The sequence below is a fragment of the Bos mutus genome, chromosome 21 (genome assembly GCF_027580195.1).
Source record: "Bos mutus isolate GX-2022 chromosome 21, NWIPB_WYAK_1.1, whole genome shotgun sequence".
NCBI classification, from domain to species: domain Eukaryota; kingdom Metazoa; phylum Chordata; class Mammalia; order Artiodactyla; family Bovidae; genus Bos; species Bos mutus.
The window spans coordinates 24465653-24490886 of record NC_091637.1 but is presented as its reverse complement, the minus strand read 5'-3'; the positions used below and the strand labels follow the sequence as shown (position 1 = coordinate 24490886).

The following is a 25234-nucleotide window of genomic DNA, read 5'->3' as shown; positions in this document are numbered from 1 at the left end:
CTTACACCAGACTGTGATATCCTTTGTTTACTGCTAAGGCAGGAAACAGTTCATTTCCCAAGGTAATGACTCCTGGGTGTGGAGGATGAGACCTGCTGTCCCCTCTCAGCCTGCCCAGACTCCAGAATGCAGCAAGTTGGCACCGGAGCCTGAGACCACACACGCCCAGCCCTCTGTCCCCAGAGGCACCAGGCAGCCTGGGCATGTCACCTGCTCTACTAGTTTCTGGTTGCTGCGCACGAGATCACCACAAATGTAGGCACTTAATGCAAATTTATGACCTCACATGTAGAGAAGTCCACGTTGTCAACTACAAATTGGCACTTGCCATCCACCTCTACAAGGATTAAAGCATGTGTTTCTGCAGCTGCTGACCTTCCACACCCCTGGAAAGGCACTCAGGGTGGAGAGCAGAAATGAGGTACACTGTACTTGGGGATGGAGGGTGGAAACTGGCAGGACAGGTCTTTAGATAGTTAAATATTTTCAGGAGCCATTTTGATAAGCTCAATTCACGTGTCTCCTCATATCTAGAAAAGCAGTAAATTCCTTCATGGTGATATCTGCTCCCCATGACTAGCAGAAACCTTCTGCAAAAAAATATATGCTTGATTGCACATACTCCCCCTTCCCCAAAATCATGTCTATACTGACCTTCCCCCCTCTGCCTCATTGGAGCAGTTTCTCAGAGCTATCTGAGGTGCTGACTCCCAGACCCCAATTAAACTTAACTCACAATTCTCACATTGTGCTTTTTTTTTTAAGTCAACCACGTGACTTTGGCCAGTTCCTCTCCAGGTCTCACACAGCCGAAAGCAACAGGTCAGTGAGGCTGCCTTCTTTTCCAGTGGAGGTGGTGGAGATGAATCTGCTTCCAAGTTTATTCAGGTCACTGGCAGAATTCAGGTCCTTGTGATTGCTGGACCAAGGTCTCCATTTCCTTACTGGTTGTGCATTGGGGTCATTCTCAGCTCCTAGAGGCCAATCACCTTCATTGGCTCATGGCCCCCATCAAAGTCAGCAATGGCAGGGACAGTCTTTCTTTCTTTCTTTTTTTTATAATTTAATTTAAATTTATTTATTTTTAATGCGAGGATAATTGCTTTACAATATTGTGTTGGCTTCTGCCATACATCGACATGAATTAGTCATAGGTATGCGTATGTCCCCTCCATCTTGAACCTCTCTCCCACCTCCCACCCCTTCCCACTCCTCTAGCTTGTCACAGTAGAGTCTTTTTCGTGGTTCGAAGTTCTCTGACCTCCCCCTGCCTCCTTCCTCTGACCCTTCTGCTTTCTTCTGCTGCTTGGAAGGGCCCCAGTGATTACATCAGGGCTGTTCAGCTAATCCAGGATAATCTTTCAAAGTTAGCTGATTGGAAGCCTTCATTCCACCTGCAAAGTCCCTTCCCAGCTCTGTGTAGATCATGTTTGATCAAATAACCAAAGCATGGAAACTAGAATTTTGCCTGCACCCCTGGTTCAGGGCTCTGTTGCCAGCACCAGTCCTCAGCCACCCTCTGAGGAGCACAGAGGACCAGGACTGCAGAGAAGCCCTTGCAGAAGTGATGCCCAGCTGGAGCCAGAGGAGCCGATGAACTCACCAGGCAAGCGGGTGCAGTCAGAGAAGGACAGAGACAGAACCCAAAACTGAGCCCACATCTGGGTGAATCACTGTTACAGTGCCACACTTGGGGCCAGTGTTTCACCTATAACTAAAGTGTATGGATGTGACAGTTGGTCCATAAAAAGGCTGAGCGCTGAAGAATTGATGCTTTCGAACTGTGGTGCTAGAGAAGACTCTTGAGAATCCCTTGGACAGCAAGGCGATCAAACCAGTCAATCCTAAAGGAAATCAACCCTGATATTCACTGGAAGGACTGATGCTGAAGCTGAAACTCCAATACTTTGGCTACCTGATGCAAAGAGCCAACTCATTGGAAAAGACCCTGAAGTTGGGAAAGACTGAGGGCAGGAGGAGAAGGGGGCGACAGAGGATGAGATGGTTAGATGGCATCACCCACTCAATGGACAGGAGTTTCAGCAAACTCCAGGAGGAGTGAAGGACAGGGAAGCCTGGTATGCTGCAGTCCATGGGGTTGCAAAGAATTAGACATGACTTAGTGACTTAACACACACACAAAGTGTAAACCTGTATTTAACCACTATGGAAGGCAGTGCACCTACCCCCGTTTCACAGATGAGGAATCTGAAACCCCATGTGAGAGAACTACCAGCTTATGTCATACAGTGAATGTGTGACAGGACTAGAACCAAACATTACTCTAAAACTGATCAGGCCAGTGCCATTCGTGTTTTCGGGTCTTCCTGAATGATCCACCAAGGAGGGTCACTGGGGACCCAGCACAGAGAACAAGTTTGGGGTCTGAGGTCTAATGTTAAGGTTCTCAGTCCTGCCACTCTCTGGGTGGCTTGGATGGGCAGAAAGAGGAGCAGTTCCTGCACACCTGAAGGATAGAACATTGCAGAGGCTGGCCAGGTTTATCCCAAGGCCAGGGGCTTAAATTTCCAAGTAGCAGCAACCATGTAGGGTCATTCCCCAGACATTTGCCTCAAAGCGAACCCAAGGGGCATCCAGACAAGGGCTGATTTATAAATTGATAAAGATCTGCTTTATCTGAAAAGACAGTGTCCTGCTGCTGCTGCTGCTGCTGCTAAGTCGCTTCAGTCGTGTCCGACTCTGTGCGACCCCATAGACGGCGACCCACCAGGCTCCCCCGTCCCTGGGATTCTCCAGGCAAGAACACTGGAGTGGGTTGCCATTTCCTTCTCCAATGCATGAAAGTGAAAAGTGAAAGTGAAGTCGCTCAGTCGTGTCCGACTCTTAGCGACCTCATGGACTGCAGCCTACCCGGCTCCTCCATCCATGGGATTTTTCAGGCAAGAGTACTGGAGTGGGGTGCCATTGCCTTCTCCAAGACAGTGTCCTATGGCACTGCTAATCTTCATGCAGGTTTAATGTCCACCCAGCAGCACTGAGCAACCACCGTTGCTCTTGAGTTGCCTGTAAGTGCAAATTCACAAGCTGTACCCATACAGGTCAAATCCAGGAATCTGCTCCCCCGGGGGCTCTGCACAGGCAGAGTCAAGCAGAAATGGAGGTTTCCTCCTGTCTGAGGGAGGGAGAGGGCTCAGGTCTGATGGGCCAGTGCCAACAGGCTCTGACACACCAAATGCCTAGGACTCCAGAAGAGCAGAGTGAGCAATCGTTGTACTGGGAAGCACACTTACTGGGAACGTTAGCATCAATGCTTGCAGCCTCAGTTTCCCCATCTGTAAAATGGAAAGGCAACAACCTGCCCCTTGGCAAGGTGATGATATAAGTGAACAATCCGGCCCCACTGGGTGCTTGACAGGTTGTTGCAGGCAGGTCTAACTGCCCTCTCCTCTCCCTTGAAGCAATCCCTGAGCACACTGCCCTAGTTGGAAATGTTCCCTGTTCTATTTATCTCACACCCGGACTCTTACACATCCTATTCTTTTTTTTCAGATTTGCAAAATAGAGAAAATGGCCCTACAGCTGCTAATATGACTTTCTCGACAGAAAGACTAAAACTCCTTGGGGGAGGGGCTTGCAGGGATGGAACATAGTCATAAAAACAGCGATCTAAGTGCTCTAGTTTGAGTTCATCCCAAGTCGGAAGGGCCCATCAGGGTAAGGTGAATAATGAGGGTGGGAGATGGGAGCCCCGGCGTGAGGAGAGGTCGGGATATGGGGAATCTGGGCTGAGGACAGGCACCACCCTGGCCCATCCGGCCAGTTCTGGCAGATAAGCAGATGGGCAGGACCCCTGCAGACTGAGTGGTCCAACTTGCCTTTCCTCTTTGAGGAGAAGAGTGATGTCCCCGGAGGAGAGGTGAAAGATGAGAAGAGGGTAAGAAGGAGGCGACTGAGACCGAGGGAAGTCGAAGGCCACCATCTCTAAGGAGCAAGGGCTTCCCGGATTGTTTTGCACCCTCCACCTCTTCCCCCTCCTCCTCCCCCGCTTCCTCCCCTCCTCCCATCCCCCTCCCTCCTCCTCCTCCCGCCCCGCCCGCCGCCGGCCCCGCCCCTCCCACTGTCCCGAGCACATTTTGGCCGCCTGCCCCGCAGCCCTCCAAGCCAGCCCTCGACCGCCGGCCGAGCAGTCACAGCCGCCGCGATGTGGGCCGTCCTGCCGCTGCTCTGCGCGGGAGCCTGGCTCCTGGGCGCCCCGGCTTGCGGCGCCGCCGAGCTGGCCGCGAACTCTTTAGGTACGGGGACTCCGGGGACGGGGACGAGGTGCCCCCGGAGAGGAGCCGGCAGGTCGGAGACTCTGGAGAACTTGGCGGGTCCGGACTCTGCGCTTGGGAGGAGCCGGGCAGAGCACGTCGCAGGCCCGAGGCCCTGGGGCTCTGCGGGTCGGGACCGGAGTCATGGAAGGGTGGCCTGTGTGATGCGTGGGGAGTGTGGGCTAGAGAAGGGGGAGGTTTGGAGGGTGAGCGTCTTGCGGGACCCGAGGAGCGGATGGATAGGTGCCCGGGGCGCTCAGGGGCGCTGACAGGAAACGCCCCAGCCAGAGGCTAGCAGGGACTTCCCAGCCTTTTCTGGCAGCTCCCAGAGACTGGGCACAGGGGACGTCCCCAGGGGTGCCTTGAGAGCCTGTGAATGGGTTGGACCTGACCTTTCAAGGAGTGACTGTGCAGAGCCATAGCAGATTTAGCCCCTGAAAACTGAGGCTGTTTGTTCCAAGGACCCAGGGTGTAAGGTCAAGCCCCAGGGCTCCCCTGTAAGGCCCCAGGGCTTCCACTCAGGAAGCTGAGTGGTCCAGCTTCCGGCTGCTCTTACCCTAGTTCTGTTGCTGCAGATCCAACCACCTTCCCAAGCTAAAGGCTCTCCCGAAGGCCCTCCTGCCTTGCCCCCTGTCCACCACCCTCAGCCTCAACCCACCGCCCACAGGCTCTGACCTCCCAAGACCACCTGCCTCCTCACCCTGAGGACAAAGAATTGTAGCCAAAGAGCAGCCTGCTGCTGCTGCTAAGTCGCTTCAGTCGTGTCCAACTCTGTGCGACCCCAGAGACAGCAGCCCACCAGGCTCCCCCGTCCCTGGGATTCTCCAGGCAAAAACACTGGAGTGGGTTGCCATTTCCTTCTCCAACGTGTGAAAGTGAAAAGTGAAAGTGAAGTCGCTCAGTTATGTCCAACCCTCAGCGACCCTATGGACTGCAGCCCACCAGGCTCCTCTGTCCATGGGATTTTCCAGGCAAGAATACTGGAGTGAGATGCCATTGCCTTCTCCAAAGAGCAGCCTGGAAATAGGACAAAGATCCCTGAGGCTGAATCTTTTCCACTAGAATCTTGCCTCATTCCTCCCGACCCAAAGATACAAGGAAGCCCCCCAGTCTTGCAGACCTAGGAGGACGCCCAGCTCAGCTCAGTCCCAACCTAAAGAAACCCAGCTGCCCGCAAGCCAGAGCTGTGTGGCCTGCGTGGAGGAGGCGGGCTGGTGCTGGAAGCCGTTCTTCCAGAGTAGGGTTTGGCATGCTTCTCCTGTGAATAGCCAGATAGTATATATTTAAGGCTTTTTGTGGACCACACAGTCTCTGTATCAGCTACTTAATTCTGTGCTGAAAGTAGCCAAAGGCGGTATGTAAATGAATGAGCCAGTTGTGCTCCGAGAAACTTTTATTTAGACACACTGAAGTTTGAATTCAGATGATTTTAAAGTGCTACACAATGTGGTTTTCAAAAAAAACGTTTTTAAACGTGAACATTCTTAGCTCGTGGGCCATACAAAAACAAGTGGCAAGTCAGAGTTTGCTAACCCCTGTTCTAGATAGTACCATGTGCTCCCCGAAACAGCACACAAAGAAAGGATGTGTGCTTTCTTCCAAAAGTCACAATGGACTGCAGTGGGTCTGAGATTAGTGTGCAAGGGTCACCAGATATCCTTCTGGCCCCACCCCAAGATCACCTCTGGCTTTTTCTCCCTCTGACCTCGAACGAATGAGAAGTAGTGCTGGATTTTCACGCCTGCTTGTAGCTTTTGAAACCTCTGCAGGCAAACATTGGTCAGTTGTCCTAAACTCTATCTGCCTCAAGCCCTGGTCTTCTAAAGCCATCAGGCTTCCCTGGTGGCTCAGATGGTAAAGTGTCTGCTTGCCAATACAAGAGACCTGGATTTGATCCCTGGGTTGGGAAGATCCCCTGGAGAAGGGAATGGCAACCTACTCCAATATTCTTGCCTGGGAAATCCATGGACACAGGAGCCTGGCAGGGTGCTCTGCATGGGGTCGCAAAGAGTCAGACACAACTGAGCAACTTTCACTTCACTTTTTCTCTTCTGAAGCCATCAGCTATAATGGCTAACCAAGATTTGCAGTCCTCTAAACCCCACACAGGGCATATCCTGGAGAAATGTGCATTTCTTTCTCAGGAAAAATGGCTGTCACTTGGTTTCTGGAACAGATCTATGACCCACAAGGGGAGAGCTAAATTCCACACAACTGTGATCTTCCAGCTGCAGGGTGTGGATTGGTGGCACACATGTGTGTGCTCAGTTGTGTCCAATTCTTTGTGACCCCATGGATGATAGCCCACCTGGCTCCTCTGTCCATGGGATTCTCTAGGCAAGAATAGTGGATGGGCTGCCATTTCCTCCTCCAAGGGATCTTTCTGACGCAGGGATCAAGCCTGTGTCTCCTGCATTGGCAGACGGATTCTTTACCACTGTCCCACCTGGGAAGACCAGTGGAGGAACACAGAAAAGTACCAAGTGATCCCAGTGCAGACAGTAAATCCATTTCCACACCCTTTACTTCCGAGTGTCAGCTGCTGGGGTCCTAGAAATAATGTGTAGTAATACAGTGCCATGTGATGTGGGGGTGTAGAAAGGAGTACGAGGAATTGCGTGACTTTGCTCTAAAACTTGCCTTCTGTTCCCAGAAGCAATAAGCAATCCTGCTTATCTGAGCAGAATTAATCAGCCCTTTGAAAGGGCTGAGACAAAGATCAGAATTAATGCTAACCCATTCAGAAAAACAGGTAATAATCACCCATGAATATATAAATCCATGAGGAGGGCATTAATTAAGTTTAATTTACCTCATTAAGAGATGCCTCTCCAATGCAAGTTTACTTTTTGTTTAACAGTTACTTTTCATTAGGTGTAATATATTTGACATGTTTTTAATCAGTTGGAGTCTTAATAATGATGATGACTTAATCCAGAATGAACTTTTATAATATCCAGGGGTATATGGGTCACCAGGAGTAACAGTAATTTAAATATATACTTTCCGTGCTTGTCATTGCATAAAAGGATACTAGAGCAATGAAGTATAAACAGATACTCCCTGGGACTTCCATTGTGGTCTAGTGGTTAAGACTCTACACTTCCAATGCAGGGGGCATGGGTTTGATCCCTGGTCAAAGAACTAGGTCCTACATGCCCTGCAATGTAGCCCCCCCAAAATAAATTAAACAGATGCTCCCTTAGGATAAAATTCTGTGAGATATAGATGGAGATGGGGGTTCAAGGAGAAAAAGAAACTGTATGAACTATTCAGCTCTTATAGAAGGGCTTGTTCATGTTATTGATGGTGAATATCACATCGTGATGTTATATGGAATTCTTTGGCTAGCATCCTTTGAATACGATGGAACAGTCATATTTTTAAACGTCATTAATTGCAATAAACTGGTGTACATCCTTTGCAGCTATTTAAATTTGAAATGCAATTTTACATTTAAAAATGTACAAGGGTGGATATAGTAAGAGTCTACAAACAACTAGGCAGCCCGTTTTTGTAAATAAAGTTTTATTGAAACAGTCATACCCCTTCATTTTCACAGGCGAGAGTAGAGTTGAGTAGTTGTAACAGACTGTAGAGATTGCAAAGTCTAGGATATTTACCATCTGTCCCTTTTTAAAAAATTACTGACACCAGGTATATAAGGGTTTTTAAAGTATTTATTTGTGTTATCATGAATAACAAGCTCTCTGTTAAATTCAAAACTTTTTTTTATTTTATGTATTTATTTTTGGCCTCACCATGCAGCATGTGGGATTAGTTCCCCAATCAGGGATCAAACCCCCTGCATTGGAACTACAGTGTTAACCACTGGATCAATAGGGAAGTCCTGGCATATAGGTTTTTAAATTAACTTCTTAAAATATGACACAGAAGAGAACACAAATCATTAAATATGCATTTCAGTGAATTCTCATCATCAAAACACACTCGTGAAACTGGCACCCAGATGAAGCCACAGAACATTACCAGCACCCCACAAGCCCCCTTTGACTCCTCACTAAGTATTAACCATTATCCAGATTTTTAATACTATAGGTTAATGGCATGTACTTTTTCAAAATTAATTTGGAGCACAAAAGCAGTAAGAATTTAGTTCCTTTTCAAATTCTGCATTATATACCACCATTTTTGGTGCTTTAAGTTTAACCCAGTTTATTAAAATGCAAATCAGTTCTCTTGTGCCCCACTTGGCTATAGACATGACCACAAGGCACCCAGACCTAATTTTTTTTTCTCCTTTTTGCAGAGAAGTTTCACTTTCAATCATGGATGGTGCAGGTCAGTGTCCAACTTCTTCTTTCTGAAGTTTCTCATTTCACTGTTTCCTGTTATCAGGACTGTCCTAGATTTGAGACGATGAAGGAGGAATTTCCAGCCCCCATCCCCTGGGTCTTTCCCACATGGGGATGAGTCAAACGCCACAAAAAAATTTCGTTAAGTGAGTTCCTTCCAAACAGTGGTCTGGTCCCCAGTAGTGAAGTTGGCTAGCAGCCTTGGAAACCTTCAGATTTATTTACATTTTTTGTATTCAAATCACATTGTGTAACTGGCTGCAAAATCAATCGAAAAACACTGGTGTGCATGTTTTTGAAAAATGGTGATTTCTGCCATGAACTTGACCTAGTGCCAGTTGTGGCATCCAGGGCTGATCTAAACGTGACAGGTCATTCACCTGGCCTTCTCGATCTCTTAACTGACTCTACGGCAGCTGCATAGGCTTCATTCTGGCCACAGGCCCCTGGAGGCAGAGGGGTTCCTATATAAACCCAGGGCAGTGTCCCACCTCTAATACAGTTTTGGCCTGAGAATCATGGCAGGAAGAAAACCTCCATTCCTCCTCTTAGAAGACAAAACCGTTACCCTCTGGTAAGCAGCGTCCTGTTTCCATGACGTATTGCTTGCTAATGTGTTTCAGCATCAAAAGAAATACAGCTCAGAGGAGTACTACCACAGGCTGCAGGTGTTTGCCAGCAACTTGAGGGAGATCAACGCCCACAACGCCAGGAACCACACATTTAAAAGTACGTGGGGACACCTTGCCTCCAGGCTGCTCATCCCTGGGAGGAGAGAGCAGTTCAGATCTGGAAAGAAACGAATGATTACAGGGTCCACTGGGCTGGGGAATGGGGCAGGGGGAGAGCAGCCACCCAGGCTCTGAAGCTGGGGCCGACCTCACATTCCAGCTCTGCTATTGTTCTCTGAGATTCAAGGGGTTGTAACTTTAGGGTGTCCCTCCAAAGGGTTGTGGTGTTTCTGCTTTCTGAGGGTCCAGCCCAGACGCTGAGCCCCTGGGCTGCCGAGGGGAGCAGCGCTTCTGGACTCACGAGCAGCTCCTTAGGACATCTGCCTTCAGTCTGGGTTCGTTTCACTAGAAACACGCTGCATGCGCTGAGGACTCAGAAGTGACGGCACTGTCAACTGAGTGAGTAACATGGGCAGAAGCGTGAAGTGGAAGGAAACCTCAGTTTGAACCTCATTTCTGCCCAGTATTGGCTGTGTCAACCCTGGGGGGCGTTGACAGCTCTGAAGTTTCACTGGACTGTCAAGTGGAGATCATAAGGCTCCCCCCGCCAGGCTATGAAGACTGAAGGAGGTAACAGGTGGCAGGCACTTGGCACAGGTGTGGTGGTTCGGTACCTGGACGTCCACCAGACCTACTAACGGGGCATCTAAAAAATGGGTGCCCAGGCCCCACCCCAGGCCCACTACATCCGCATCTCTGGGGTGCAGCCCAGACACTGGTACTGTTGCAAAGTTCCCCAGGGAATTCCGAAGCACAGTCAGGCTGACCTTGGTGTAGTAAATTACAGTTGACCCTTGAACAGTGTGGGGTTAGAGGCACCGACTGTCTACACAGTTGAGAGTCTGAGTATAACTGATTGTCTGCCCTCCATATATGCATTTCCTCCATATGTGCACTTTCTCTGTATCCACGGTTCTGCATCCCATGATTACACCAACCCAGGATCATGTTGCACTGTAGTATTTACTATTGGAAAAAAAGCCCCATATAAGTGGATCTGCCCAGTTCAAACCATGTTGTTCAAGGGTCAACTGTAAAATCAACTATACCTCAATAAAAAAATAAATTTAAAAATTTGTTTTAAAACAATTCAACTGTGTCCATTCCATTTAAAAATTTAAAGAAGCCAAGTTGAGGGCCTGTAAATAGGACATGAGGGAATGTGAGATTTCATTATTTTTTTGTTTCTTTATTAGTGATCTACTGAACACCTCTGTTTTGTTTTTTGTTTGATTGTTTACTGTTCTGCCTTCTCTTTTTTCAGTGGGACTGAATCAATTTTCAGACATGAGCTTTGATGAATTAAAACGCAAGTATCTTTGGTCAGAGCCTCAGGTGGGTATAACTCACTGGGACCAAATCTGAGTCTTTTCTGTTTGGCTTTTTTTTTTCCGCTGTGCTGGGTCTTCGTTTGCGGAGGACTTTCTTAAGTTGCAGTGAGTGGGTGCTACTCTCTGGTTGTGGTTCACAGCCTTCTCCTTGCAGTGGCTTCTCTTGTTGCAGACTCTAAGGTGTGTGGGCTTCAGTAGTTGTGGCGCTTCGGCTTAGTTGCTCCGGAGCATGTGGGATCTTCCTGGAAGAGGGATCAAACCCGGGTCCCCTGCATTGGCAGGCAGACTCTTGACCGCTGGACCACCAGAGAAGTCCCAACTAATAATATTTTAGCATAAGTAATATCCAAAGTATTGCATGGGATGTACACTACAACTTTTTCATCATTGATCTAAAATTCAACTTTAACTGGGTGAACTGTATGTTTATTTGCTAAATCTGCCCTCCCTGTCCTAACTGCCCCAACGTGAGTCCCCCAAAGGACCTGTCATTTAGCATTTGGAACTAATAGGGTGCAATAGGATGGTCCTGACAACCATAATCTTTCTCATTCTTTTGTGGTGACTATTTTAATTACATACTTTTCCATCAGAAATGGGTTTTTTCCCCCCTGAAAAAAATTGTAATTTGTCATTTCAGAATTGCTCAGCCACCAAAAGTAACTACCTTCGAGGTACTGGTCCCTACCCACCCTCCATGGACTGGCGAAAAAAAGGAAATTTTGTCACACCAGTGAAAAATCAGGTATGCATGATGGTCCCCAGTTTTTCCTCCAAAACAGCCACATTTTCAGACAGTATGCCAGGAAGAGAAACTCAAGAGAATCCCAAAACACAAAGAGTAATATCCCCAACTCCATTATTTTTTCATTATCTCTCTAGCTACCTTCCTCCAAAAGGCCAGGAGGTCGTTGTTTTTATGGATGTAGTTCCTGTCTGGGCTGAAGTGTACCCCTTCCCTCCCGCTCCACTGCCCTGTCTAAAGCTCCCTGCTGGCCCTAAACATCTGTGCCCTTCTGTAACTGGATACGGGACCCCATTCCTACACGTCTTTTCTTCCTGTCCTCCATCCACTCCACAGGGCACCAGGTCCAGCCCCTCCCTGGCCCTCTGCCTCCCTCAAGGGAGCTGCAGGTGGTCAACGAACAGCATGGAACCCCGCATTGCAGACGTGCTCTGAAGAGCGCCTCCTGCACGACACAGCGTGCCCGGCGAGGCAAGTGGTGGCACGTTCCTGCCCTGAGGGCTGAGGGTCCCACACACTGCTGGGTCCTGGAGAGTCTGGGCCCTGCTGTCCCCGGAAGCAACAGTGCAGTGGCCATGTTCAGAAGCATTCCCACCTCTTGCTCCCAGGAAACAGGGTGAAGGTTGCCTTCCTGGTAGCACTTGGCTTTCCACTGAAACTCGCCATGAGAAACATTTTCTCCTTTTCCTAAAATCCACGTGACGCAGCCATGATGCCCCCAGGCTCACTGAATTCCCAGAGCCTGCCTAGTGAGCTAGATGGTTCAACGAGAACCCAGAAGCCAAAACGAGTCTCCACTTCAGCAGAGGGGTAGGATGAAGTCAGTCCCCTCCCCCAAGACCCCAAGGTGGCTTTTAACCATCTGAGAATCCCGGGACAGTTCAAAGCCCAACAGGTATTCAATGTGGAAGCCTGAACCCCCTCACCCTCTGGGCAAGGAAGAAGCAGAGGTCTGCCAAGGATGTTCTGGGTCCTCTCGTTAGCTAGCTATCAGGCAGGAGAGAGACCCCTGAGCAGAGGGGCCGGAACAAGGTGGTCACCCCTGTGGGTGTGTATGGACTTTCACTATAGCCACAGTTTGGTTACAGGTGTGAAGACAGGATCTGACATTAGCTCAGCAGCCTCAAGGGAGGCTAAAGGTGCAAAGCAAGTGGGTCTCCGCTCAAGGCCTGCTCTGTCTCTTTCCTCAGTGGCCAAGCCCACCTCCTTGACCAGAGATACTCTGATCAGACCCTCCCCTCCCGCTGCCAAGGGAAGGATTTGAGAGGAAGAGACTGGGGATGGGGGGAGGGTGAAGGCTCTTTCCAGGAGACAAGCGAGGAGGAGTGGACAAGAACAGTGAGGAAAGGATCTTAGGAGATGTTTCAGAAGTAGTCTATGGACGGTTGAGCCAGTGAAGGGCGGAAAAGAGACAAAGATGGGGATAAGAGAAAGATGCTGACAGCAGCTGGTGTTACTGAACCCGTGGGGTAACTGCATGACTGGCAGGATCTTATCTGCGCTTCTGACAGTTCTGTGGGGCAAGCACGGTGGTTCCCATTTTACAAGTGATGAAACTGGGGGATGGGGAGACACCCCTTGCCCAGCTCACATAGTGGGTGGGGGCAGGACTGTGATCTGAAGTAGGCAGGCAGGCTCCAGCACCCGACACCTGGCCCCAATGAGGTGTCAGGAGACTGGTCAGTGGCCATAATCATGGTAGAGGACGGGGAGATGGATGGCTGGGGCAGGACACACAGGGTCTATGGTGTCTGGGGTGTATACTGGTGGGGTCCTCTGGGAGACAGGTGGTCTGGGTCTGGGCAGAGGTCAGAGCTGAAGTGGGGTCTGGGAAGTTGTTAGTTTAAAAGGACTGTGGGTGAGATTGGAGGGGGAAAGGTGAGAGAGAAAATTCTGGAAACAGGACTTTGGTGAGTCCTTCTGTTGGGAGCAGTGGGAAGAAGAGAATCCAGCAGGAGATTCAGAAGCAGAGAGACTTCCCAGGCAGTCCAGTGGTTAAGACTCTGAACTTCCACTGCAGAGGGTGTGGGTCGATGCTGGTTGGGGAATTAAGATCCCTTGTGCCTCGTGGTGCAGCAAGGAAAGAAAAAAAGTAGAAGGACGTGTAGAACAGCACAGAATGGAGTCAGGAGGAACTCTGGCCCTTGTAGGACATTGGGGGTTGGTCAGCGAGGGGCCGGATGGGGAGGCAGCTGCTGCTGCCCTTTTACAAGCCTCAGTCTTCTCATCTGTAACATGCGGAGAAGGATGCCGGCCACTTGGGGCTTGTGAGGATCAGCACGGATAGATGTGAGTTGGGGCTTGGTCCACTGAGGTTCTCGGGAGCCTGAGGGGCCCAGGTTCTGACTCCCTTTCTCCACTCTGGCCTCCAGGGCAGCTGTGGCAGTTGCTGGACCTTCTCCACCACCGGGGCCCTGGAGTCTGCTGTCGCCATAGCAACAGGGAAGTTGCCCTTCCTGGTGAGTGACCAGCTGCGGGGCGGGGTGGGATGTGGGGAGTGTGGGATCAGGGTCTCCTGCAGGGGTCACAGCTTGGCTCTGAGCCCTGACTTGGTGGGGCAGGCCAGGCCTTCAGGCTTCTTCAGGGCATTAGATGAGAGTGGCCATGTCAGCTGGGCTTTGTGTCCCAGTCTCATGGATATTTGGCATACAAACCTCCCCTGACAGTTTGGAAGGACTGAGGCTCATTCCTGAGTGGGTCTGGGTGTTCCTCGGTCTGGGAACCCAGGGCCTTCAGGGAGCAGAGCCTGCCTGGGAGGCAGCCCTGTAGGAGCTGCACCCCCTCCCAGGCTGGTCGTCTTCCTGCAGGGGAGAGCTAGGACCCGTGTATTCACCTCTGGAGCCCCCAGAGCAAGGGGTGACTGTCGGACCACGGCGTCCTGCATAGGGAAGCAGGGGAAGAGAGGGCTAGACTGGCGAGGGCCACCAGGGCCCAGGAGTAGGGAAGGCCTGTCCCCTCCCTCCCACATGCCACCATGGGGGCCCACCTATGTGCACCCTTCAGGCCCCTCCTCACCCTCTCACATGCCGGCTTGGCTGCCAGGTCATCACTGAGCTCTTCCCCAAAAGGCGCTGGCTCTGGGCTGGCCCTCTGGACACAGAGATGGACCTCGCCCTGGGGGAGTATAACCTGATCCTCCTGACCCAGAGCTGGCGGGGCCACGGGTGTGGTCGGCTCAGGGGGCCCTGAGCTGGGGGCTCTCCCGGTGAACACCTAGCTCACTGGGTATGTGTTCCTTCTCCAGGCTGAGCAGCAGCTGGTGGACTGCGCCCAGAACTTCAACAACCACGGCTGCCAAGGGTACGTCCCCGACCAGGGTGGGGAGGCCTGGAGCCCCTTCTCATTTCCCGGGGTTACTTCTGTTGGGTCTAGGATGGGCCGAGACTCTGTCCTGGGTGGAAGCAAAATTGGCCCCACTTAAAGAGGAGGATGGTCACCCCACATACCCGAGGTCCATCAGCTGGAGTGGGCAGAGCTATAAGCCAGGCCCGGGCCTGTCTGCTCCCAGAATCTGTCCTCTTTCCCTGTTGTCACCTGGCTGTCACCCCTCAGCACATTTGGCCTCATCCACCACCCGGGCCTCTGTGTGAGTGGCCAAAAGAATTCACAGAATGAGAAGCACGTTGTCCTGCAGAAGCAAGATCCACACACCGGTGTCTGGTCGGCTGTCTGCGAATTCTCTAGGGCAGCAGTCCCCAACCTTTTTGGCACCAGGGGCTGGTTTCATGGAAGACGATTTTCCCATGGACTTGGGGTATGCGGAGGGAGATGGAGTGGGGATGGTTTCAGGATGATTCAAGTACAGTACATTTATTGTGCTTTTATTCTAATCTAATGTTGATGATGACAGGAGGTACCAGTCCGCGGCCGGGAGACCGGGGTCCCCTACTCTAAAGCTCTGGCTGCCCCAGCTCTGCAGGCTGTGTGAAGGAGCTTTTCTATAGATGAGGTGCCATGTTCAGGCAGAAACACTGTATTTTGCCAGGCCTGCTCTCTTGCCCCCTTTATTTATTTATTGAGGTCTAGTTTAACTACAGTGTTGTGTTAATTACTGCCATACAGCAAAGTGACACAATTATACACATCATTGTTGTTCAGTCGGTAAGTCATGTGTGACTCTTTGCAACCGCATAGTAATACACATATTAAAAAGCAGAGACATCACTTTGCTGACAAAGGTCCGTATAGCCAAAGCTATGGTTTTTCCAGTAGTCATGTACCAATGTGAGAGTTGGACCATAAAGAAGGCTTAGCACCAAGAATTGATGCCTTTGAACTGTGGTGCTGGGGAAGCCTCTTGAGAGTCCCTTGGACAGGAAGGAGATCAAAGCAGTCAATCCTAAAGGAAATCAACCCGAAATACTCATTGGAAGGACTGATGCTAAAGCTGAAACTCCAATACTCTGGCCACCTGATGCGAAGAGCTGATTCATTGGAAAAAACACTGATGCTGGAAAAAACGGAAGGCAGGAGGAGAAGAGGGCAGCAGAGGATGAGATGGTTAGATAGCATCGACTCGATGGACGTGAGTTTGAACAAACTCCGAGAAACAGTGAAGGACAGGGAAGCCTAGCGTGCTGCCGTCCATGGGGTCACAGAGAGTCAAATATGACTTAGCGACTGAACAGCAACAGTTATATACACATACATACATTCTTTTCCATATTCTTTTCCATTATGGTTTTATCACAGGATATTGAATATACAGTAGGACCTTGTTGTTTATCCATTCTAGATAGACCAGTTTGCATCTGCTAACCCCAAACTCCCAGTCTGTCTACCTACCTCCTGGCCTATTCTTCAAACGGGTTGTTAGGGATTGACTCACAGTTCCCAGTGTCTCCAGCCCTCATCTCCTCCTCACATGCAGTGCTCTAAGACCTTTCCTGAGCACACAGGTATAAAGCCAGGCCTCTCGTGTCCCCCCAGAGCAGGCTCCCAGCCTTGCCTCCCGCCCCCTCCCAGCGGCCCAGCCCTCTCCCAGGCAAGTCCTGCTTCAGCAGCAGCCAGCACAGGAGTCTCCTGCAGGGAACCACGCTCAGGCTCGTCCTGGGACTCAGGGCTGAAGTCACGGCCCCCCAGCCCCGCCAGGGCAGACGTCTGGCACGCCCCAGCCTCCGCAGGCCCTGCCTCTATTGGGGCCAGTCCCAGGTGGGCACAGCTGTGTGTGCTTCTTGCAGGGGTCTTCCCAGCCAGGCCTTCGAGTACATCCGGTACAACAAGGGCATCATGGGTGAAGACACCTACCCCTACAGGGGCCAGGTAACTCGGGCAGCCTGGGCTCCGTCTTCTTGGTCTGCAGGGCGCTCCATCTCTATTCTCCCAGCCTGGGCTCTGTCTTCCTGGTCTGCAGGGTGCCACATCTCTGTTCTCCCCGCCTGGGCTCCATCTTCTTGGTCTGCAGGGCCCCCTGGGCTTCCCCCATCTTTGTTCTCCTAACCTGGGCTCCATCTTCTTAGTCTGCAGGGCCCCCATTTCTCTTCTTCTCCCAGCCTCAGGACACACCCTTCCCCTGCACCCTCTTGAGGACTCCTACTCCCTCCTGAATTCTGTGTTGTCTCTTCATGTTCACTCCTTCGCCTCCTCTGTTTGTCTGAGCCCTGGTGCTCAGCTGTCCTGGGGCCTCTTCGCCCTGTCCATGGCAGCACCGTCTCTGCTCGTGGCCTGGCCCGCACCTCCTGCCGAGGGTGCACGAGAATGCCATCTATGGGCTTCTACACTCCGTGTCCATGCAGACAGTGCTCCTGGGCCCAGGGCCTCCCCTCTCACCTCAGCCCCGCCTGTGCATGGCTGGGCACCTTGACTTTCCCCCAAACCCAGGACTCTCTTCCAGTGTTGCCCCTCCTAGAAATGGGAGGCACCACCTTTCCCAAAAACCTCTTGGCTACCTGTGTCCCTTTCTCAGGGCAGTCCCCCTGCCCAGACCCTCCCCCGCCAGAGACCTTCTTCCTTCTGCTCCTTGGTCTGTCCTATGTCCCTTCCCCCACTCAGCCCTTGGTCCCCCTTCATCCTGGATCCCTGAGGGTGGTCTGTCCTGGGGCCACTCTCCCCCAGGGGCTACCAGAGAGGCCTCTCAGACCAAGCTCTGGGTACACTCAGTTCAGAACTCTTCAAAGGCTTCCCAGGGCCTGCAAGATAAACTCCAGACTCTCCGGCCTGCCTTCCAAGTCCCTCTGCCCGAATCTGTCTGCCCAGTCTTGTCTTTGACTTCACTCTCTCCTTGGAAACCTTCCGCTCCTGCCCAGCCGCTTGCTGCTTCCTAAACTTCAGGTCCTGCATTGTCATCTTGCCTGTCTCTCCGTCTCAGAGGGGCTTGCTCTTCCCTGCACGTGTCCTGCCTCTTGTTGGTCATCTTCCCTGGATTGAGACTGGGCCTCCCTCCCCTGCCGTGCAGGCTCTTACTGGGTTCCTTTTCTCGGCAAGCCTCCTTGGACTGGGTCAGGCCCCTTCCTCGTGCTCCCACCAGGGGCTACTCGAGCCCACCTCTGCCAAAGCCAGCATGGTCTCCTCCCACTGGACTGTAACGTCCTCGGGGACAAGGATGCCTCTGATTCTCTCCTAAGTGATCCCCCTCACCCAAGTCCTGGTACCTGTAGCTTTTGCTTTGTCAATGTTATCAAATTGCACAGGGTGGCGAGGGCAGGGTAAGCATCCCCAACCTGTATCCCATGACCTTTGCCCCCTGAACAGGATGGTGACTGCAAGTACCAGCCCAGTAAGGCCATTGCTTTTGTCAAGGACGTAGCCAACATCACACTGGTGAGTACCAACCCTTCCTTGCGATGGGGAACACATTCTGATCAGGAGGCAGCCTCCACTGCCGTCGGATGGCCAAGGGGCACAGCACGGCAGCCTTTCTGGGCAGCACATCCCTTTGATTGAAAAGTTTTTGATTATCAGTGAATGTTAGTCACCGTGATGGCAGCAGGGTGTAGGACAGAAGGGATAGAGCAGGAGTCGGCAGTCAGATGCTCTGGTCCTGGCCCAAGTCTGCACAAGTCTTCATTCTTTCTTATCTTTAATTTTTGGCTGCACTGGGTCTTCATTGCTGCACTGGCTTTCTCCAGTTGCAGTGTGTGGGATTCTCATTGCAGTGGCTTCTCTTATTGCAGAGCACGGGCTTCAGTAGTTGCAGCATGTGGGTTCAGCAGTTGTGGTGCTCGGGCTTAGTTTTCGTTGCTCCATGGCACGTGGGACCATGGATTGGACTTGTATCCCCTGTGTTATTAGGCAGATTCTTAACTACTGGATGACCAAGGAAGTCCCAATATTAAACACTTTAAATTACAGTCACTCAAAGATTACTTGTACTTAACAGTGAAATGATATACATGGATCTGTGGCTATGCATTTGGTTCACTTTTTTTTCAAATTCACTTGTTTGGCTGCGCTGCGTCTTCATTGCTGTGCGCGGGCTTTCTCCAGTTTCAGCGACCGGGGGCTACTCTTTGTTGTGGTGCACGGGCTTCTCATTGCAGTGGCTTCTCTTGTTATGCAGCACAGGCTCTAGGTGCACCAGCCTCAGCAGTTGCAGAACACAAACTCAGTAGTTGTGGTGCATTGGGCTTAATTGCTCCATCACATGTGGTATCTTCCTGAACCAGGGATTGAACCCATGTCCCCTGCATTGGCAGGTGGATTAACCCCTGGGCCACTAGGGAGTCCCACAGTAGCTTCCATCTAATCGAAGTACATGCATGCACTCGGCACTAGTGGCAAGAGCTTATGGAGTGTTCACTTCAGTTCAGTCACTCAGTCGTGTCCAACTCTGCGACCCCATGGACTACAGCGTGCCAGGCTTCCCTGTCCATCACCAACTCCTGGAGCTTGCTTAAACTCATGTCCTTCGAACCAGTGATGCCATCCAGCCATCTCATCCTCTGTTGTTCCCTTCTCCTCCTGCCCTCAATCTTTCCAAGCATCAGGGTCTTTGCCAATGAGTCAATTCTTCACATCAGGTGGCCAAAGTATTGGAGTTTCAGCCTCAGCATCAGTCCTTCCAATGGATATTCAGAGTTGATTTCCTTTAGGATTGACTGGTTGGATCTCCTTGCAGTCCAAGGGACTCTCAAGAGTCTTCTCCAACACCACAGTTCAAAAGCATCAATTCTTCAGCAATCAGCTTTCTTTATAGTCCAACTCTCACATGCCTACATGACTACTGGAAAAACCATAGCTTTGACTAGATGGACCTTTGTCGACAAATTATGTCTCTGGTTTTCAATATGCTGTCCAAATTGGTCATAGCTTTTTTCCAAGGAGCAAGTGTCTTTTAATTTCATGGTTGTAGTCACCATCTGCAGTGACTTTGGAGTCCAAGAAAATAAAGCCTGTCACTGTTCCCATTTTTCCCCATCTATTTGCCATGAAGTGATGGGATCAGATGCCATGATCTTCATTTTTTGAATGTTGAGTTTTAAGCCAGCTTTTTCAGTCTCCTCTTTCACTTTCATCAAGATGCTCTTTAGTTCCTCTTTGCTTTCTGCCATAAGGAGTGTACTGACCACTTAACTTGTGTTATCTCCTTTAGACTCAAGACAACCTTAGGAGATAAGGGTCATTATTGCCTTCATTTTATAGATGAAGAAAGGTTCAGAGTGGTTAAGTAACTTGACCAGGGCTGCAGAACTAGAAGTGTAAGCTGGACTGAAACAGAGATCATGGCATTCCAGAACCTTTAATTGGGATGTTTCTGACTATGATACATTTATCTTGAGAAAACAGCTGGTTTCTCTTAGACACACTCACCAGGGGCTGACCCACTCTGGCCCATTTGAAGCCCATTAAGAGGTGGATTGGGGGTCAATCCAATCCCTTTTGCCTGGTGCCCAAGAGAAACTTGTCTGTGACACATGCAGGCCCTGAGGAGCAGGCCAGCATGGGCATCCAGCCCTCCTTGGCCATGAGAATGGCCAGCCCCATGACACCCACCACCTCTTGGTGGGCAGGCTACTCTAGGTGAGCAGGACCCCAGCATCCTCAGGGGAGGAGGGGCATGTGGTCTCACCAGCCCTGACAAGGCCTTTGCTGAGCACAAGGAAGGAAGCAGCTTGCTTTCCAGGCAGTCATTTGCCCTTTGCAGCCAGGTCTCTGCCCCTTCTCCAGGGAGAGAGGACTGAGGAAGGCTGGTGCCCTGACCTCTTCAGCCTGCCCCTCCTTCAGCAGAGCCCTGGCCTCAGCTCTTCCTTATTTCAACTCCCCAAGGTCTCTAGCCAGGGGAATGGCCTCCTCAGCTCATGGTAACCCAGTGGTTCCCAGCACAGATGCTTTAAGAAATCCTGCCTTGGACCCACCCCAGAGATGCTAACATTATTGTCTGGGGTGCAGCTTGGGCATTGGGATTTTTTTTAAAGCCCCCCAGGTAATTCTAGGGGCTTCCCAGGTGGTGCAGTGGTAAAGAATTCGCCTGCCAGTGCAGGAGACTCTGTTTCGATCCCTGGATCAGGAAGATCCCCTGGAGGAGGAAATGGTTACCCACACCAGCATGGGTTACAGTCCATGGGGTCGCAAAGAGTCCGATGCGACTGAGACTGAGCACAAGCACACTGGTTCCAACTGCTGCTGTCTGCCCCTAGGAAGCCCCGGACTTCCTCCCACTGCCCCACCCCGACCCCAAGCTGGCGGGGCTGAGTCCTTCTTAGGCACACAGTCCTTTGCCAGGTCTTCTTGTTTCTACCGCCATCTGAGCCTTGTCTGCTCACGGACTTCTAACCCTGGCGTTCTACCAAAAACAGCAATGAAAGCTCCTTAGACTAGATTTGTGGGTGCAGGGGTCCTGGGGATGGGAACAGGGGAGTCCCACTCACCTCTGCACCCCTGGGAGCTCACGGGAGGGCTGTGGCATGTGGTTGTGAGTGAGAGAGTGAATGAGTCCCCACTGCACCCTGTGCTCAAACCCAAAGGGTGCAGGATTCTCTTGGAGCGAAGCAGGGAGGCCCAGCAAGGTCCAGGGAGGTCATAAAGGGAGGCAGGGTTTCAGGGGAGGGGCCGTAAGCAAATAGAAAACACAAAGGATCCTGGCCATTCACTCACAAGAGGGCTGTGCTGTGCTTAATCATTGTCGTGTCTGACTCTGCAACCATATGGACTATAGCCCACCAGGCTCCTCTGTCCATGGGATTTTCCAGACAAGAGTACTGGTGTGGGTTGCCAATTCCTCCACAGGGAATCTTCCCAACTCAGATCAAACCCATGTTTCTTTCATCTCCTGCATTGGCAGGCAGGTTTTCTACCACTGCACCACCTGGCAGGGGACCCACACCAGCTCCCAGTGTCCAGGGCAGGCTCTGCTTATAAGGAAGGGCAGTTCCCCTTTGGTGGCAGCTTTTTGGTCTAAAACACCCTTCTCTTCCCTCCTCTGTGCCTGTTACCTACTTTGGAGCAAAGGACCACATTTCTCCCGTGGGGTGGGGAAGTGGCAGGGGCCAGTGTGTCCACCTGTCTGCCCCTCTGTCCACAGAATGATGAGGAGGCGATGGTAGAGGCCGTGGCCCTACACAACCCCGTGAGCTTCGCCTTCGAGGTGACTGCTGACTTTATGATGTACAGAAAGGGCATCTACTCCAGGTGAGCAGGACCCCAGCATCCTCAGGGGAGAAGGGGCATGTGGGTTCCCCATGGCCGGGCCCGGGACTCAGTCTGGGTCTGACCGTTTCTCCACCCATGCCACGTTTGCTGACCTATCACATCGCCCTGCAGCCCTGAGGGTCAGGATCCCCAGTCCCCGAGTTGAGGAGGAGGAGAGGAGTCACACAGTGGGTCCGGGGCCCCTGTTTGAGCCCAGAGCTCCCCCTCGCTCAGCCAAAGAGCCGCCTCTGGTGATAAACACCCATGGTCAAAGCTGTGAAGATATGAAACAGGGAAGGGAAACCAGCTGCTCCCAGATGCAGAATCCCGTGCTGAAGGGTCATCGAGGAGTTCTCTAGGGTGGGCTTCCTCTCATCCATTCCTCTTGCCTGTTTTACAATGAGAGTCAGTGCAGCCACTTCCGGTCGCTGCCCGCCATCTCCTCAATGGCCTCGATTGCAGTCTGGCCAGTCCTAAATGCGAGCGTGTTCCAGGACTTTCTCCTCTGCCCTCTTCTCACATATGCCTTGAACTCCACGGCCAACTGTTTGCTGAGTCTCCAAGCCCCCTTCCACCAGCGGGCCTCTTGAGCATTAGACCGAGAGGCAAGGGCCTCCCTACCACATGAAGCTGGACGGCCCACAGGGACCTCAGATCCTGCCTGTCTCCTCCCCCTTATCAGATGCTGCCCCATGATCGCTGCTCAGAAACATGTTGTCCTCTCTCCCACTGCATCTCTCCTCACCATCGCCTCCTTACTGCTTTGTTCTTGTGCCCCCGCTAATGGTCCATCCTCCACCCACAGCCAGCCAGCTTCTGAACACCCTTCTCGCCACACCACTTCTGCACACACACACCCACTGTCCCATGTCTTAGCTTGGCTCGGGGAGCCTCTATCATCTGTCCTTCTTTCTCCAAGTTCAAATCCCATCAAAGACACCCACGTCCTCCCTGTTCCACCCTGCTCCTCTGCCCATGGAATTTCCCAGGGAAGAATACCACAGCAGGGTGTCATTTTCTACTCCACTGAGCACCCACCTTCCCAGGGAAGCCTTCCTTGTCCCTACACCCTGCCCGTTCTGTTCCCACTTGGTCGGGTCCGTTTCCCTTGGGCTCTTGTCAGCCCCCTAGTTGTCACTGTATAGAACCAGCCTCTTTGCCTGCCTGCTCCCTGCCAAAGGGAGCTTCCTAGATCCAGGAGCACAGTTGGGCATGCTGCTGGTGTCCCACACCTTGCCTTCCCCAGGCCTGACACGTATCAACAGCTCAGTTACACACTGGTTGAATGATTGCATGGCCACTGCAGCTCGTCCGCTTGAACACTTCTCTTGCCCTGTGACTAAACCAACGTTAATTCACCACCTTCAGTGCCTCCCAGTCCCCACTCTGGAAAACAATGCTCTAAATCACTTGCTGGGTGTGACTGAATCATATTTTATCCTTTCATCCTTTTTTTGGCCACGTGGCATGTGGGATCTTAGGTTCCCGATCAGGGATCAAACCCACACCCCTTGCACTGGAAGCACAGCATCTCAACCACTGGACTACCAGAGAAATCCCACCCTTTCTGTATTTTCAAGCCTTTATTTTCCTTTTCCAGTACTTCCTGTCATAAGACTCCAGATAAAGTAAACCACGCAGTGCTGGCTGTTGGGTACGGAGAAGAGAAAGGGATACCTTACTGGATCGTGAAGAATTCTTGGGGCCCTAACTGGGGAATGAAGGGGTAAGCAGCTTCTAGGTCCCATGTACTGAGAGGGAGGCCTGAGTGCCCAGGTCTGGGGGGCCCTCGGTGGGAGGGAGTGTGTGTGTCTCTTCCGCCTCAGTGTGGCTTCCGAGAAGGGGCTGCTCAACAGCCTTAGCCCAGGCCAAAAAGAGGGGAATTTGAGGATGTAACCTTCACACCCTCAAGAACCCTCCAGCAGACCCTCTCCCATCCCAGACCCCAGATTATAATGACTGTCTATCCAGGCACAGGAGGCCGTTTGGTTCAGTGGGTTCTGTGACCACCGCTAGGAGACAGTCCACAACACAGGGCCCAGCTGGGACTCAGCCATGTCTGGGAGGCCCTGAGGGAGAGAAACGAAAGGAACAAGTTTACCGATGGTGGACAGCCCCTCCTTCTAGAAGGGGCTTCAGTCAGGTGGCCTGGGGACATATCTCAATGTGACTTTGTGTCTCTCTAAGTCTCAGACTTGATGTCCTCATCTGAGGAGGGGTCCCCAACATGAGGCCAACTAGGTGAGGCTGAGAAGGGGGCCCTCAGGAGATTCTGGAGAGAAGTGAAGCAGGGATAGAATAATGGGACAGAGTTCATGTGGTGGCCAAGTCAGGTTTCCTGGAGACCAGAAAACCCAGCGCTACTCTTTTGTGAATAAATGGGAGGGCCTAGCCCCTGGAGTCAGAAATTGGCCAGGCCTCAGCCCCTCCCTCTGCCCAGGTACTTCCTCATTGAGCGCGGGAAGAACATGTGCGGCCTTGCGGCCTGTGCCTCCTTCCCTATCCCCCTGGTGTGAGCCCCGGCGGCAATGACGGGTCAGTGGAGAAAGCGAGGACCAGGCAGTCGGGGGCCCAAGATCCTGCCCTGGAGGACGTGTTGGGAGACCACCCCTAACCCGTGGCCCTGCACTCTGCCTGGAAACCCAGAGAAAACTGGGAGGTGAATCCCACGGAGCAACAAGCCTGCCCACGTCTTCTGCTGCAGAGGTCACCACCAGCCGCGTGCCTTACACGTGGTTTCTCATTGATCAACCCCTTGTGGACAAGGAATATTCTTTCTTCCCAGAAGGGCTGCATTTCACATTGGGGAGAAGCTCCACTGTCTCTTCTGTGGTCTTTAATAAACCTGCAGTGGGCACCTCCTGAGCCAGGTCTGTGCTGTGGGCTGGGGTCTGGGTCTGTCTCCAGGCCGTCTCCTAAGACACAGGCACCCGGGGGTGGCTGGCTCTCTGGCTGGAAGGATGGCATGCAAGGGTGCTGGTGCAGCTATCTCCCAGGTGGGGGGCCCTGGATGAAAGAGCAGGTTTGCTTGATGTTTTGAGCATGTGGGGAGGGAGGAGGAAATACACCAGGCTCTGGCAGAGAGTGACCTCAACCCACAGGATCGGTTAGGAAGCCTTACTCTCCTCGTGGCTTTCCCATGCTCAGCTTCCTGCTCCCGGCTCACCTGCCCCACCCCTTGGGATGGCCCCTATGTCTCCCTTACCAGCCCCTTCCTTCCCCTGATCCTCCTGCCACATCCACCATCCCAACGTGTGTCTGTGGAGCCTCTAGC

At 51.8% G+C, this 25234-nt stretch overlaps 1 protein-coding gene across 1 annotated transcript; it reads left to right on the top strand.

The window, feature by feature from the left end:
* Nucleotides 1-4088: 4088 nt before the first annotated feature.
* CTSH (cathepsin H) lies at nucleotides 4089-24825 on the top strand. The gene is made up of 12 exons (XM_005889763.3): nucleotides 4089-4253; nucleotides 8542-8573; nucleotides 9211-9316; nucleotides 10583-10653; nucleotides 11290-11394; nucleotides 13767-13853; nucleotides 14639-14694; nucleotides 16575-16656; nucleotides 18085-18153; nucleotides 21854-21960; nucleotides 23561-23686; nucleotides 24401-24825. Exons 1-12 carry the CDS (start codon nucleotides 4163-4165, stop codon nucleotides 24474-24476), a joined length of 1008 nt encoding a protein of 335 aa, XP_005889825.3. The 5' UTR covers nucleotides 4089-4162; the 3' UTR covers nucleotides 24477-24825.
* The last annotated feature ends 409 nt before the right edge of the window (nucleotides 24826-25234 follow it).